General features: G+C 41.0%; 1 protein-coding gene across 3 annotated transcripts in view; it reads right to left on the minus strand.

Moving 5' to 3' along the window:
• The window catches only part of ACER2 (alkaline ceramidase 2), a 30,521-nt gene extending 19,174 nt beyond the window's left edge, over window positions 1-11,347 (minus strand). Inside the window, exons 1-3 of one of the 3 annotated variants that reach the window (XM_070742506.1) lie at window positions 11,228-11,347; window positions 4,197-4,311; window positions 838-979 (exon numbers count right to left, since the gene is read on the minus strand). In XM_070742506.1, coding sequence (XP_070598607.1) covers window positions 838-979; window positions 4,197-4,272 — 218 coding nt within the window. In that variant the 5' untranslated portion in view covers window positions 4,273-4,311; window positions 11,228-11,347. Of the gene's footprint in view, window positions 1-837; window positions 980-4,196; window positions 4,312-10,907 lie in introns of all 3 variants that reach the window. The other 2 variants (XM_070742504.1, XM_070742505.1) reach the window with 2 other exon arrangements.
• Window positions 11,348-16,553: the final 5,206 nt, after the last annotated feature.

A 16,553-nucleotide genomic window follows, 5' to 3' on the forward strand; every position in this document is an offset into this window, starting at 1 on the left:
CATTCATTCATTCATTCATTCATTCAATTTCTATGCCAACCCTCTCCGAAGACCTGGGGCTGCTTACAGCATATAAAAAAACAGTAAATTACAATAACATTAATCAAATTAAATTTAAATTAAATAGCTATCAAAAAACCCTAAATATTAAAATCAATCACACCCATTCGTACAACGATCATACAATTCATTCATTGGCCAGGGACCAAGATCTAATCGGCCCAAACCTGACAACGTAAATAAGTCTTAAGACTCTTAAGAGTCAGGTCATTTGCAGTAGGGAAGGGATTTCCAATGCTGCCCACCAGTTTTCCACAAGGAAATTCAATAGGAAGTTGGAAGTAACTCCTATTTCTCACCGTTTTGCCCATCTGTGATCATTCTGTTTCTCTGTTTCAGTAAAGGTATTTCATCAAGATAGTCCTTTAATTTCCCAGCCAACTTCAAGTTTCCCCTTTAACATGCAAGATAATCTTGCACTTTAACATGTATCTTCTACCTCCTTTTTTTGCATACACATTTCCTAATCTTAAATTTTGTGGATAAACTGGGAGATAGCAATTGGATTGCTTTGTCATTTGCCTATCACAGGCAGCAATAGGAAGATTATAATATAGGGAGGTCAGCTGCAGGGCAAGTTGGAAAAGCTGTAACTGAACTAAATCCCAATCTGTTTGCCTACATAAAGATAAACCTAAAGCTATCTTACAACACATCAGTTCTAATTTCCTGCATTTGTTTTTGTCAAGAATTGTCTTTCTGTGTTCCTTCTTTCAAGAAAACAGTTGTGATATTAAGGCACAAAAGCTGAACACCATGTGTTCCAGAGATATTTACCTGTCATTCCTAAACATTTTGGGTAGATACCTTCTGGGGAACCACATAGCCAGAGCACACATCAGAACCCAGAGTATAGCAAGTTCATCAAGCATCTGACCCAGGAAACTAAGTGTGGCATGGAAGTAGACCGATCCAATCCCTACAGAAATACAGTAAACGATTACTATTCTATACCAAGGCATAGTCATATCATTATTTTCCATCAATTGTCTGAAAAATTAAACCTTTATATGTTAGATGAAACATACAAGATGAAAAGTCAGGTTACAAAAGAAAGGCAACATTCACCCTCCAAAATCAACATTCATTTTAATGCACACGTCCACCAATTTGTGAAGCTTTTGCTTGGCCAGCCAATACTGTAGCTTTCTTTGTCAGTGTTGATGGAAATATTCTTGGTGGCTCCTTGATTATGCTCTCATTTATTGTTTCTTTGTCTGAGTTGGTACTATTGTTTATTTCTTGATTATGGCTCTAATCTTAATTTTTGTGTTAAATCTCTGCTCACCTGGGTGTTGTTTAATGGCCTTTGGAGTTTTCTTCCTGATCTTTTTTCTTTTGATTGTCTCTTCTGAATGGTATGTAGATGTTGTTTATCTCTGTGTCGGTTCATGGCTACCATATTTTTGGAGTATAAGATGCATCCCCCACTCCCAAAAGAGGATGGAAATGTTGGTGCGTCTGATACACCAAATACAGCCAATTTTTTGCCTCCCGAAGCCCTGCCCCTCCGGTCCCATTTTTGCAAAAAATGGGCCTGTTTTTCGCAAAACTTGTTTGGAAAGAGGGTCTGGGATGCCTGCAGCGAGCTCCTGGGGACAAGGGGAAAGGGGAAAATGGCCCCATTTTTGCAAAAATTGGCATTTTTGCTATCCCCCCAGTAGCCAGAAGCTCTCTTCAGTATTCCCCTATTCCCATCACATTTTTGCGAAAAAAACTGGCAAAAAATTGCCCATTTTTGCCTTCAAATTACCCCATCTAGCATGACTGGAGGAGGAATTCTGGGAGTTGCAGTCCACTAGTCTTAAAGCTGTCAAGTTTGAAGTTTGTAAAAAGTGTACATGGTTGTAAAAAGTATTCTACTACATGTTGTGGTTGGCTCTGGCCCAGCTCCTGCCCCAGGGAATGGGGAGGTGGATGCAGGGGAAAATTCAACATGTCACAGGCCTGTGTTATTGCCGACAGAATCAGATCAGAGTTTAGTTTCCTCGGACAAAGAAGGTGGGAGTGACTCGGCAGAGGAGGGCTTGGCACACAGCCCAGGCAGTCAATCTCCCTTATCTTCCTTTGATTCAGATGATGACGTTTTGGACCCACGCAAGCGCAGAATTGTGCGTAGAAGAGACCAAGTAAGAACATATTACAGGAAATAAGGGAGGCCACCTGTGTTTGGGTGGGGCTCCAGTAATTAGGGCTGCTGCTATAAATAGCAGCATGTGGGTTTGGCTGTTGTGGAAGAATATCTGATCGGAGTTCGTCAGGAATCTTGTGTGCTGGACTTCGTTACTTTTTTACACCTTTGAAACCAGAGTCTGCGGAGAGGGGCGGCATACAAATCTAAATAAATAAATAAAATAAATAAAATAAAAGCAGAGCAGCGTGTGTGTGGAAGAAGGAGTGTGAAGTTTCTCCCCAGCTGTGGGCTAAGTACTTAATGACTGCTTAAGGGGAAATTGTACAGACTACCTGGTTGTTTTGGGAAGACTGCTCTTTGCAATACAAAAAGAGTGCTTAGTTTATTTTGCCTTTTGTGATAAAGAACATTGTTTTGAATTTTCAAACGTGTGTGTGTCTGAAATTTGTATCCTTGAATTTTCGGGAGGCTCCTATCAGAGAGTCCGACAGAACACTACACTGGTAGCAGAATATATTAAATAATATATTACGATACCATTTGGTTCAGAATACTTTTTTCCTTGTTTTCCTCCTTTAAAATCTAGTGTTATACTCCAAAAAATACAGTAATTTATCTCAGTACCAGGCTTCTAGAAATTCTCTAGCATTTTTAGACTTGGCTTGGTCTAGGATGCTCTCAGTTTCTCACTTAATACTCCTGCCTCCTCTTTTCCCCACAACAATCCTGTGAGGAAGTGAGACTGACTCGAAGTCACCCAGCTGGCATTTGTGCCTAAAGAAGACCTAGAATTCAAGTTTCTGGTTTGCAAGCTAGTACCTTCACCACTACTCCAAACCATTCACTGACATTTCATACAGGGGACAGCACGAGTTATATATCTTGGGCTTCAATTCACATCAGCTCTAGGCACAGAAATGTGGAATTTTTAGTTTAACGAGTTGCCTACTTAAATGAAGATAAAGGCAAGAAGATGTTCTGTAACAATTAAATTGCTAATTATATGGCTTTCAAAATAGAATGGTATTTGAATTACACTTTAATGATAGTATTTGTTCAGGAGACGTTATCAGATGAACGGCTATAAAAATATTTTAAATAAATAAATACAAACAAAGTAAATATTAATATATATATATGGTGCAATCCAATTCTCCAATTCTCTTTTGCAATATTGTGCAAAATTGGATTGCACAATATATACTGTGCAAGCCAATTGTTTATTCATTTTTTTAAAAAAAAAGATGAAACAATTTTGACTTGGGTTGTTAGTATTTTAATTACTGGGTATTTCTTTGGATTCCTATGGTACAAAAAGAAGTGACAACATAACTTAGCAAAACCTCGATTGCTACATCACTAGTAATAGTCAAAGGAATCAGTGGAGTAAGATGAATATATTAGTAAGGCTATTATACGATACATTAAAGGGGTCATAAACAATACTTTTCTTCGTTTTGAATTCATATTCTGCTTCTGAATTACATGTACTCGACTTACAACCCATTCATTTAGGGACTGTTCGAAGTTACAATGGCACTGAAAAAAAATGACTTATCTTTTTTCACTTATGACCGTTGCAGCATCCCCAATGTCATGTGATCAAAATTTGGACGTTTGGCAGCTGTCACATGATTTATGATGGTTGCAGGGTCTGAAGTCACAGGATCACCTTTTGCAACCTTCTGACAAGCAAAACCAATGGACAAGCCAAATTCATTTAGCAATCATGTTACCAACTTCATTGCAGTAATCCACTTAAAAACTGTGACCACATAAAGGCCAACAAATGGGACAAAGCTCACTTAAATGTCTTGCTTAGCAAGAGAATCTTTGGACTCCACTTGGTCGTACGTCAAGGACCCACCTGTAGTTTATATGCTTAAAACACAACTCAATTGAAGTATCTTTTGGTTTCATGGTATTGTAGTACATAATTCTAAAAATGGTAATAAACTCCCAATTTTCATGTCAGATCCCATAAAAATTCAGAACAACTTACCTACAACCACTAGCAAGGTCCATATTAAATATATTCCACTGTTGAAGCAGGTTGCATATTGTCGAAATAAGCACATACATATAGGGGGCAGGACAAAAAACAAGACGTTGCTTATCTAGAGAGAGAAATGGAAAAGTATTCAAATAAGCAGAAATGACATTTTTTTCCCTCTACAATTCCTTCTCTCTGGTAGGGATTTTGCAGCATTAATCAAAAATGAGAGCATAACAAAAACGAGACCATAATTAATCAGTGTTTTGCTGTTTTCACCATATACAGGCAAAAGCAGAGGGGGAATATCTCCCTATATGCCAGTAATGGTGAATCTATGGCACCTGTGCCACAGGTGGCACATGGAGCCATATCTGCTGGTACATGAACTGTTGCTTTACCTTAGTTCCAGAGTGCATGTACATGCAAGCCAGCTGATTTTCAGCTCACACGAAGGGTCTGGGAGAGTGTTTTTGCCTTCCAGAGGGCCTCCGGGGGCAGGGGAGGGCATTTTCACTCTCCACAGGCTCTAGGGAAACCTATGGAGCCTGGGGAGGGCAAAAAAACAGGCCTACTGAGCCCACCAGAAGTCAGGAAATGACCTATTTCCAGCCTCCAGAGGGCCGGAAGAAGCCGTTTTCGCCCTCCCCAGATATTGAATTATGGGTTTGGGCACTCGCGCATATACAATAGTCCAGTGTTTTTCAACCAGTGTGCCGTGGCACACTAGTGTGCCGCGAGACATGGTCAGGTGTGCCGCGAAGCTCAGAGAGAGAAAGAAAGAGAGAGAGAAAGAAAGAAAGAGAAAGAAAGAAAGCAAGAGAGAAAGAAAGCAAGAGAGAGAGAAAGAGAGAGAAAGAAAGCAAGAGAGAGAGAAAGAGAGGGAGGGAAGGAGAGAGAGAGAAAGATATAGAGGGAGGTAAGGAGGAAGAGAAAGAGAGCAAAAAAGAGAGGAGGGATGGAGAGAGAGAATTTTTTTGTCCAAACTTTTTTTAGCCCCCCCCCCCGCCCCGCTCAATGTGCCCCAGGGTTTCGTAAATGTAAAAAATGTGCCGCGGCTCAAAAAAGGTTGAAAATCACTGCAATAGTCCACGTGCATGTGCTTTTGGCACCTGAGGATGAAAAGGTTCACTACCACTGCTATATGCTGTTGTGACACACCTGCGGGAGAGATATAATTTTTCTCGCAGTTAAAATTCCTCACATTTGCTCAGTAGCATTTGAGCAAGGTTTTATGAGTTTGTAGAGATCAAGGGCTCATCATTGCATAACCTCTGCCATCTGTTGACCAACGCCTTACCCAGCTCCCTCCGGCAAAACCTCCTTCGGGGTAGTAAACATTGCTGCATTGCCTTAATCAAGATATATATTTTGTATTGTATTTTGTTATTATAGTAGGAAGGCTATTTGGACCGGGAGTCACTGCTCACAGTCACTCATGCCCTCATCACCTCGAGGCTCGACTACTGTAACGCTTTCTACATGGGGCTACCTTTGAAAAGTGTTCGGAAACTTCAGATCGTGCAGAATGCAGCTGCAAGAGAGAGAAATCATGGGCTTTCCCAAATATGCCCATGTTACACCAACACTCCGCAGTCTGCATTGGTTGCCGATCAGTTTCCGGTCACAATTCAAAGTGTTGGTTATGACCTATAAAGCCCTTCATGGCACCGGACCAGATTACCTCAGGGACCGCCTGCTGCTGCACGAATCCCAGCGACCGATTAGGTCCCACAGAGTGGGTCTTCTCCGGGTCCCGTCAACCAAACAATGTCGCTTGGCGGGACCCAGGGGAAGAGCCTTCTCTGTGGCGGCCCCGGCCCTCTGGAACCAACTCCCCCCAGAGATTAGAATTGCCCCCACCCTCCTTGCCTTTCGTAAGCTGCTTAAAACCCACCTCTGCCGCCAGGCATGGGGGAACTGAGATACACTTTCCCCCTAGGCCTTTAAAATTTTATGCATGGTATGTCTGTATGTATGATTGGTTTTTATATAATGGGTTTTTAACTGTTTTTAGTATTGGATTATTGTTATATACTGTTTTATTACTGTTGTTAGCCGCCCCGAGTCTGCGGAGAGGGGCGGCATACAAATCCAATAAATAAATAAATAAATAAAATAAAGGCTGTACAGAGAGTGGTCAAGAGGTCAGAAAAGATTATTGGAAGTTCACTCTCTTCTATCCAGGACACAGCACATGAAAGAGCTGCTTGTCCAGGGTCCGCTGTGTTCTCTGATAAGCTACACATCTTCTTTGTGAATGGTTTTCTTTGTTACCTTCTGGGATGAGACTTCATGAGAGCGAAACAGGACTAGATTCTGTAATCGTTTCATATCATATAGTATCAAGCTTCTTAACTCTCATGTCTTTTTCCCTTCTATGTACAGTATTGTACATGGTCTATTGTACATTTTTCCCTTCTACCGTGTTTCCCCGAAAGTAAGACAGTGTCTTACTTTCTTTTTACCCCCAAAAGCCCCACTACGTCTTACTTTCGGGGTATGTCTTACATTGGAAAAAAATTGAAAGGGTCGCGTTCCCGAAGGCATCTCCCCAGAGTCCAGAAGGGCTCAGGAGCCTCGTGAGCCCTTTTCCAAGTTCAACCTCAGGGCTCCAAGCGGTGTGCACGCGTGGAGCCGCAGACGCGTGTCGGGGAAGCGTGTGTCTGGAGGGGAGGAGCTGCTCTGCGCAGTTGGGCAGCCCCACCTGCCTGCCGGAAAGGAAGCGGGCGAAGGAGGACGCAGCTCCGGCCGCTCGCCTCAGAGCCGGTCGGCCTCGCTGGCCGCTTGCAGCCGAGCCTCGGCAGGACTCGGTTGCTGGGATGAGCGCCTTCACTGCAAGCCGCCGCCCGCTCATCTCGCTTCGGACCAGCGCCGTCCTTCGCTTTGCCAAGCTGGGGAAGAGGCGGTGGCGTCACGGCGAGGCGAAGGCGAGGGGTGCGTGGGGAGCTTGGAAGCGACGTCATCGGGCTCCCCCCCGGCAATACCCGTGTTTCCCCGAAAGTAAGACATATGTCTTACTTTCGGGGTACGGCTTATATTAGCCGACGCCCCTGAAACCCCCAATACGTCTTACAATCGGGGGTGTCTTACTATTGGGGAAACAGGGTATGTATTGTACATGGTCTATGGAAAGGGGCGGCATACAAATTTAATAAATAAATAAATAAATTGTACATGGTCTGTCGTGTGTGTGTGTGTACACGTGTGTGTGTGTACGTGTGTGTATGTACGTGTGTGTTTGAGAGTAGGCATCAGAATTTCATTTTTTAAAATGTGTGCTAATATCTTCCTAGAAAAAAGTGGCAATATAGGATCTCTTATCTATCTATATTGGAAATAATTCCCATTTCCCCTTTGAGGGAAGATTCAGAGAAGGTGGTGAGCTTCAGCTGCAGAGGATACTAGGAGAAAAGAGTTATTCAGGCCCCTTCAAATCAGGATCTTGCCCAGGGAAGTTATACAAAGAGTACTTGTTTAATGGCTGTCCTTATTTAGTGATGGTTCAAAGTTACGATGGTGCTAGAAAAATGAATCACAGATAGTCCCTGAGTTTCAATAATTGGAACTGGTATTTCTGCCAATGCAGTTCTAAAGGATGCTTTGCTTAGTGACAGCAATCCCAGCTGCCGTCTTTAACGAAAACCCACTGTTGTCACTATTTGTCCCAGACACAAACTCTTTCTGCATATTGTAATAAAACAGTTTCATGAAAACAAACTACTTAATTCCTACTACAGCAGTGATTTTCAACCTTTTTTGAGCCGCGGCACATTTTTTACATTTACAAAATCCTGGGGCACACCATCAACCAAAATGACACTCTAAGACAATACATATCATACATATTATCCCTCCTTGTGTGTTTGTGTGTGTATATACAAACTCTTGAACCATTTCCAAAGACAGGTGACGGCTGGGGGGGTTTTCTCTCTTATTCTTTCCAAAAACAGATGAGGGCTGGGGGGTTTTCCTCTTATTTGGGTGCTTTTTATCATATGCTTTAAATCAAGAGTCACTTCTCTCTATATTTTGTTTCTCTCTCTTTCCTCTCATTCTCTGTCTCAATCATCTTCTCATTTCTCTTTTTTCTCCCCTTTTTTCTCTCATTTCTCTCTCTCTCAGCTCCTCTGTTTCTTTCTTTCTCTCACTCTCTTTCTCTCTCTTTCTTTCTTTCTTTCTCTCTCTTTCTCTCACACACTCTCTCTCTCTTGTTTTCTCTCTCTCTTGCTTTCTTTCTCACTCTCTCTCTTGCTTTCTTTCTCTCTCGCTTTCTTTCTCTTTCTCTATCTCTTGCTTTCTTTCTCTCACATTCCCTCTTTCTCTCTTGCTTTCTTTCTCTCTCTCTTGCTTTCTTTCTCGCTCTTTCTCTCTCTCTCTCTTTCTTTTTTTTCTCTCTCTCTTGCTTTCTTTCTCTTTCTCCCCTCTCGCGGCACACCTGACCATGTGCTGCGGCACACTAGTGTGCCACGGCACACTGGTTGAAAAACACTGTACTACAGGACTTATAAGTAGCTTAGCAAATATACTGCTCAAAAAAATAAAGAGAACACTTAAGCAACACAATATAACGCCAAGTAAATCAAACCTCTGTGAAATCAAACTGTCCACTTAGGAAGCAATACTGATTGACAATCAATTTCACATGCTGTTGTACTCATTCAACTTTGTACAGAACAAAGTATTCAAGGAGATTTTTTCATTCATTCAGATCTAGGGTGTGTTATTTGAGTGTTCCCTTTATTTTTTTTAAGCAGTATATTTCAGGAATAAGTTAACAAAATCACCTTCAGTCAATGAAGTACATTGACTTTTTACTTGGTGTGGTTTATCTTCTCATACGTCCAAATAAAATAAAAAGTAATGTAACTAAACTTGGAAGACAGGAAAAGTGTATGCAGGTTAAGTTTTGCAAACTTAATTGTATGGTGCAATTTTAGTCTTTATTATTTTCAAAGCTACACCTTTTTTTAGCACAATTTCTACACAGTCTATTCTTCTTAGAGGTAAAATTGTGGAGGTTTGTCAACCAGTACCATAGCCTCTTAAATGTAACTGAATTTGTCCAGAATCCTCTTTTCTTAAAGCAAGATTTAAAATGACTGCAATATTTGAGACTATTGTTTTGCTCTATTAATCAAGGGCAATCCATTTAAGCTTTATCCTCCAATATGAACAGCAAATTGCTTTGAAAGATGGCACTTCACTAAAAACAAAAACAACCCATCCAGCAAAGCTACAAACCCTTGTAATTAGAATACATATTCATAACTTTGGAACTTTTCTGTCATACACATTATTTTACATATTTCCCATTACCAAAAAAAAAAAAGGCTCAATGTTTGTAACCAAGTTATAGTTAAATGGATCAGAAATGAACTAGGTTAACTTAACCAGGTCCATGTTCACAACATGCTAAGATTGGTTAGCGTTTTGCTAACATCAGTTCAGTAAGCCTGCCATGCTTCAATATATCCTGCAGACCCAAAGAAAAGAGGATTAATTCAATAACCAAATTAAACGTGCTGTGTGAATGCTAGGACCCAAATGTAACTACCTGTACTACTGTAATAAGGTGTAAAAACCCAACCAACCATTTATTTCCTGCTGTCTTTTCACCAGGCACTAAAAAACTGGCTTTGCCATTTAGCCTGGGCCCTGGTATCATGGATGAATGCTTGAGTGTTTCAACTGCTATTTCTGTTGTTTTTAATTTTGGTCGGTTTTGCTTTTAACTCTTTGCATTGTTAGCCACCCAGGGGCGTGTACACAAGATGTGGAACCTGCTAAAATAAATACATTCCTCTTGGTGTACCTATTTCCAGTTGATTCCTCAAATCTCAACCCCTTTAGAAAGCTGTGGATTTTCAGCTCCCCGAATCCCCCATCCTGAGAGTTGTTGAGATCCAGGACACTTTGTTAAAAAAGTCATGCTAAAGTTGAGAAACTCAAAAGTTTACGCATAGCAAAAAAATCAACTCCTCACATGATCCTATTGCAATTGTGTTTCCTCAATAATAATCAAGGCACCGGATCACATTATACCTACACTGCTCAAAAAAATAAAGGGAACACTTAAACAACACAATATAACTCCAAGTAAATCAAACTTCTGTGAAATCAAACTGTCCACTTAGGAACACTGATTGATGATCAATTTCACCTGCTGTTGTGCACATTCAGCTTTGTACAGAACAAAGCATTCACATCCAGGATGTGTTATTTGAGCGTTCCCTTTATTTTATTTTTGAGCAGTATAAACATTCTCATGTGTTAGATACAAATCGTGACTCTCAGACGCAGTCAAGGCAGGGAATCGTGCGTTTATAAAAACCACAATGGAACATTTTTCGAGCCAAAAAACCTAGATCCACCCATGTTACAAAGGACAATCGGGGCACCCCCACCTTTCCCCACCTGATGCACAGGTTCCTTATTTTTCCAACCCATCAAAGGACCTTCAACCGGAATATCCCAGGAGAGGTTCCCAGGCCGGCTCAGCGTGTAGCAACGCAACTTTTCTCTCTCTCTCTCTTTTTATTTTTTGCAAAAAATAAAAAATAAAATCGAATTTTTACAAAATTAAATTAAATCGATTAAACCCCCTCCAAAAAGTAGTGCTAAACGAACGCGGGACGCTTGCAACTAATAGTGCGCCGAAAACGCCGCTCTCCTCTCTCCCCTTTTGCAAAAAAGCCGAGCTGCTCCGACTTTACGCACCGTGTTGTAAAACTCGGCGATGGTGGGCACGATGGTGTAGTTATCCTCGCACCAGTCCAGTTCGGAGCTGCCCGCCCGGAGGTGATCCCACAAGAGGAGGGCGATCATGGCAAAGCTTTTGGAAAGGACCCGGCTGCCCCGTAGTACAAACGCCGAGAAAGGCTCATCCGGCACCGGCTGGGCTCAGCCCAAGCTGCTGAAATCGATTCAAAAAGGCCGCCAAACACCACCACCCCCAGCCACCCCCCCACGCGGCAGGCTCGCCGCCCGAGCGCTTGCTGCCTTGCCCGACGCGGGGAAGCGACTCCCGACGTTTTCACCTTTGCGCCTCTCTCTCTCTCCGCGCCGCTCGATCTCCCGCGGCGGGGGCGTCTTTTTCACGGCAGCGGCGCACATGCCTCCTTCCCAGCTGATCTGGCCCGTCTCAGCAGCGCGCCTGCGCAGCGGGGGCCGCCTGGTCACGTGCTCTTTTCTTCACCCGTTTGCCCTTCCGCGGCCGCGTTCGTGCTTGCGAAGCGCCGCGGGGTGTAAAAAAAAAATTTGAAACATAGAACATTGACGGCAGAAAAAGACCTCATGGTCCATCTAGTCTGTCCTTATACTATTTTGTGTATTTTATCTGAGGATGGATATGTATGTTTATCCCAGGCATGTTTAAATAAGACGGTTAGCTCAGGGGTAGGAAAAGTGGGCTCTTCTATGACTTGTGGACTTCAACTCCCAGAATTCCTGAGCCAATCATGCTAGCTCGGGAATTCTGGGAGTTGAAGTCCACATGTCTTAGAAGAGCCAACTTTGCCTAGCCCTGGGTTAGCTCGACTTTAGGAGGTCCCGGGCCATTTTAAACTAAATGTCAACCGCTCTGAACTAGACTGCAAAAAATACTTCAGCAATAGAGTAATTAACGTCTGGAATGCACTACCTGACTCTGGTTTCTACTTCTCACCCCAAAACCCTTTAACTCAGATTATCTACAATTAACCTCTCCCCTTTTCTAAGAGGTCTGTAAGCGCACCATTGTGCCTACCCTCCCTGTCCTATTGTCTTTTATCATTACCTTTTATCATTACTTTTCCAATGTTATGTTTATACAAATTACCATCCTATAATTGTTTGCCAAATATAAATAAGTAAGTAAGTAAATTTTTGTGTCTGTTGTTTGGCCGGAGCCTTGATACATTGAGCTGTCCATTGGCTGCAATTGGAATCTGTTTCTTTTTAAAATATGAACGCAAATTTATTTTATTTTCTTTATTTTGTCAAAACATGTATAAGATAGCAGGTATTGGTATGAACATAAAATAGGTACAGGTAAATTTGGACAGTAGGACAGGGACCGTAGACACAATGGTGGGCTTATGCCGGACCCCTTCAGACCTCTTAGGACAGGGATGGTGAACCTTTTTTCCTCATGTGCTGAAAGTGCATATGTGCACACTATTGTGCATGTGCAAGTGCCCACACTGATAATTCAATGCCTGGGGAGGGTGAAAATGGCCTCTCCCTGAGGCCCTTTGGAGGCTGGAAATGGCCTGTTTGTCAACGTATGGTGGGCCCAGTAGGCCCATTTTTCACCCTCCCCGAGCTCCAAAGGCTTCCCTGGAGCCCAGGGAGGGTGAAAACACCACCAATGTCCCCCCAAAAGTGGAAAACAGCCTCCCAGAGCCTCCGTGCAAGCCAAAAATCAGCGTGCACATACATGTAGGCTGGAGCTGAACTAGGGCAACAACAGATATGGCTCTGTGTGCCACCTGTGGCACACATACCATAGGTTCACCATCATTGTTTTAGGAATAGAATAATTAGAAAAAAATCATTTTTTTCTGTGAGGTTTTCGAGCACCTTGGGGGTTTTTTGCTCCCAACAACCCGAACGTTTTCTGTTTAATCAAACAATTATGGCCTTTATGCAGGGCAAATGATACGTCAGAGAGCATGTTTCTTCTTGTGCCAGAGGAAATGATAAAAATTTGAAACAATTCAGTTGCAGGTTCAATGTACTGTATTTGAACTGTTAAGTTTGTATTTTTGGCTGCTCCCTGGAGATGGAGAACTCAGCCCAAACTTGTGATGCTGCTGCTGCTGATGCTGCCATATATATATATACATATACGTATATATATATATACACACTGTATATTTAAAGGCAGGATAGATTATTTTTCTAAAGGAGCGTGTGTATATATATATATATATATATATATATATATATATATATATATATATATACACACGCTCCTTTAGAAAAATAATCTATCCTGCCTTTAAATATACAGTGTGTATATATATATATACGTATATGTATATATATATACGTATACATATATATACATATATATATATATATATATATATATATATATATATATATATATACACACATACACACACACACACACACACTGTATATTTAAAGGCAGGATAGATTATTTTTCTAAAGGAGCAATTAAAATCTTAAAGGGAGGCAGAAACCAGCCCCAGTTTCTCTGCCCCAAGCAGAAGCTAAGGCCAGCTTTTAGGAATGCAGATTTGGTAATAGCAAGACTGGAACAGAAACTCACATAAACAACAAAAAAAGATTGACAAAATTCTCTCAAATGCCTAGGATTTGCATTTCCCCTTTTGCCTATAGAGCCGGCCATGACTGTTACATAACTATAGCTGTGATGGCGAAACTATGGCACGTATGCCACAGATGGCATACAGAGCCCTCTCTGGGCATGCAAGCTGTCACCCGGCTCAGCTCCACCACACATTCGCATGCGCCTCCTGCTGACCAGGTGGTTTTTGGATAGTTGCATGCATGGAGGGCAGGATGCAACCGGGAGAAACGCGCATATGCAGGGGTGGTTAAGCAAGCATGCACGGAGGTGGGGGGAACAACCTATGGAGCCTGGCGAGGGTGAAAAATTGACATCTTAGAAGTTCTGGAGGTCCGGAAACAGGCCCGTTTCCACCCATGGAGCCCAGGGGAGCCCTTCTTTACCCTCCCGAAGGCTCAAAGAAAGCCTCCGGAGCCAGGAGAGGGTGAAAAACAGGCCTACCGGAAGTTCTGGATTTTTTAATCCCACCCCTGGTCATGTCTGCATGTGTGGGGGATGTTGCATGCACATTACTTATGGGTGCCGGCACACAAGCCCTTTTGGGATGCCATCATTGCCCTATAGGAAACCAGAAGGTATAAAAACCCACTGAGTCTAAGCTCCATTTTGTCAACTGCCCAGAATCATATGTGGTTGGCATACAAATCTAAATAATAAATAAATAAATAAACAAACAAATAAATAAATAAATAAATAAATTCATTCTGCTTCAATAATAAAGAGAACCTTTCTAATCAGCCTCCATTTTATCTCCATTGCCTTTCTCCCACATTAGAGCTGGAACTGGGTATTTCTTCTAACACAACAAAAAACTATTTTCTGCCTTTTTATCCTGTCCCAACTGATTTATATGAGGTGGCTATTGCATTCACAGTTGCAGTTATTTCTGTGTCATAAGGGAGCATTCTTTGCTGTTGCCTTTTCTCTATAAGGTCCTGGTTTATTACAACAAGTGACTTCTCCATCTCTTTCAATAACAGATTATATATATGTTTGTGCATGCGCGCATGCGTGTGTGTGTGGGAAATCATATATTATTTGCCCATTCCAATCACTAGATCCAATTCAGCAACCATCCAGAACAAAATGGAACAGGATAATTCTGAGGTGTCAAAATGGGCTACAGGTAATCTTCGACTTACGACAGTGATGTGCTCTACCCATTATGGTGATAAATCATGGGGGTTATTAAGCAAGACACCTATATAATTCACACTAGTAATTAGCAGAATGGCTGGTGCAATAGATCTTCCAGGCCCAGAAACTTGCATATGGCATCTAAGAAGATAGCTTCTTTGGTGCTTCTACATTAGAGGCAAAATGTCACCTGTTAATTCTGGAAGGTGGCTGTGGTACAAACATTTTTGCTTCTCACATTATTGGGATTCCAGGAAGTAAATAATACTGTATTCCTTTTCTCCTGTTGTGTGTTCAACACTGAAGTGAGCTAAACAGAGGTTTCAGCAAGTAGTAACCTCTGGCTTTTTCTGGAGTCAAGTTAACTAAAGCTAGTAGTTAGAGGAGAAGCTACTTTTAGTGTATATTAGATTTGGAAATTTTAAAAAACCCTGGAAAAACGGCAATGGAAACTTCCATACTCTCACCAAGAAAGCTTCTCAATTCTCAATTACCAGTTCAGCTCAATTTAAGCATGTCTTCATTTTAACAGAGGGATAAATTTTCCCAGCATAACATAATAACAAAGATAGTGGAAATTATTCCTTCACCAACTGCTCTAACAAATTTCCTGTCTTGCAGGAAAAACCAGCACAAAAACATGATATGTAGGAGATGATCAGGCTCAGCCTGAGGGAGAGGGTCAAAAGCATCTGCCTTGAGTTCCTTCTCTCTCAGAAGAGATCTAAGTCTAGGCCATCTTGAATTCCTTATTTGCCACCAAACTGCTTTGACTGTCAGTAGTTCAGATTCTTGTAGAGAACTTAAGCTTGCAATACATCTGTATACCTATTTGAACTACTCGATCTCCTGATTTCTCTGGCACTTGATAAGATGTTTATCAATATTTTGTGGTTTGGAAGAAAGTTACCACAAACTTCATAATAATGTGGGAGTGCAATCTTCATAGGTATCCCTTGGAAACTCCTGTTGTTTCGGTTCCTTTGAAAGCCACAGGGCCCTGGTGGCAATACCATGCTATCGTGGAAGCTGTTAGTAACAATTATTTCCATCTAAATTATTCAATTTATATGACATCTTAGTGTGACACTAAGAAGACAGGTTTTCTCGGGCTTTTACCATTTAACTGTTTAATGTTCAGTCAAAATGATTTTTAAAATTCTATTCATGGCATATTTAAAACGGGAAAAATGAGACTGTCAGTTTAATCCTCTTCAGCATTTAATGCATATTAAATATTCATAAAGCAGACATCACTGACACAGTTTTCCTTTTTTGCAAATGGTAGATAGCTGTGCATAGGAATAATGAAAGAAAAATGCCTATGCCTGCCAGAGGATCAATTTCTCTCTTTCCTTCTGTCTCTCCCCTCCTATTCTTCTCCCTCTCCCTTTCCTGTTATTGGCTAACACAGGTCACAGGACAGGATGAAAAATAAAACGGAATAAAGAGTACTTATGTCTAGCTGTACTTTTTATATTTAATTTAATTTAATTTAATTTAATTTAATAATTTAATTTAATTTAATTTAATTTAATTTAATTTAATTTAATTTAATTTAATTTAATTTAATTTAATTTAATTTAATTTAATTTAATTTAATTTAATTTAATTTAATTTAATTTAATTTAATTTAATTTAATTGATTTATAAGCTGCCCAACTCCTTAAAAACAATACAATAACAATTTAAAACCCCAGAAGTAAGTCATTCATATCCATGGCCAGAGCTAGATTAGGGTTAGGGTTATAACGTAGTAAGTCACTTTTTTCAGTGCTATTGTAACTTCGAATGGTCACTAAATGAAGGGTTATAAGTTGAGGACTAGCTTTAATTCTAGGTGGCTCACAACAAAACTAATAAAACAATCCTGTTCTCTGTATAAGAATATAATAGAATAGAATTTT

The sequence above is a fragment of the Erythrolamprus reginae genome, chromosome 2 (genome assembly GCF_031021105.1).
Source record: "Erythrolamprus reginae isolate rEryReg1 chromosome 2, rEryReg1.hap1, whole genome shotgun sequence".
In the NCBI taxonomy this organism is placed as follows: Eukaryota; Metazoa; Chordata; class Lepidosauria; order Squamata; family Dipsadidae; genus Erythrolamprus; species Erythrolamprus reginae.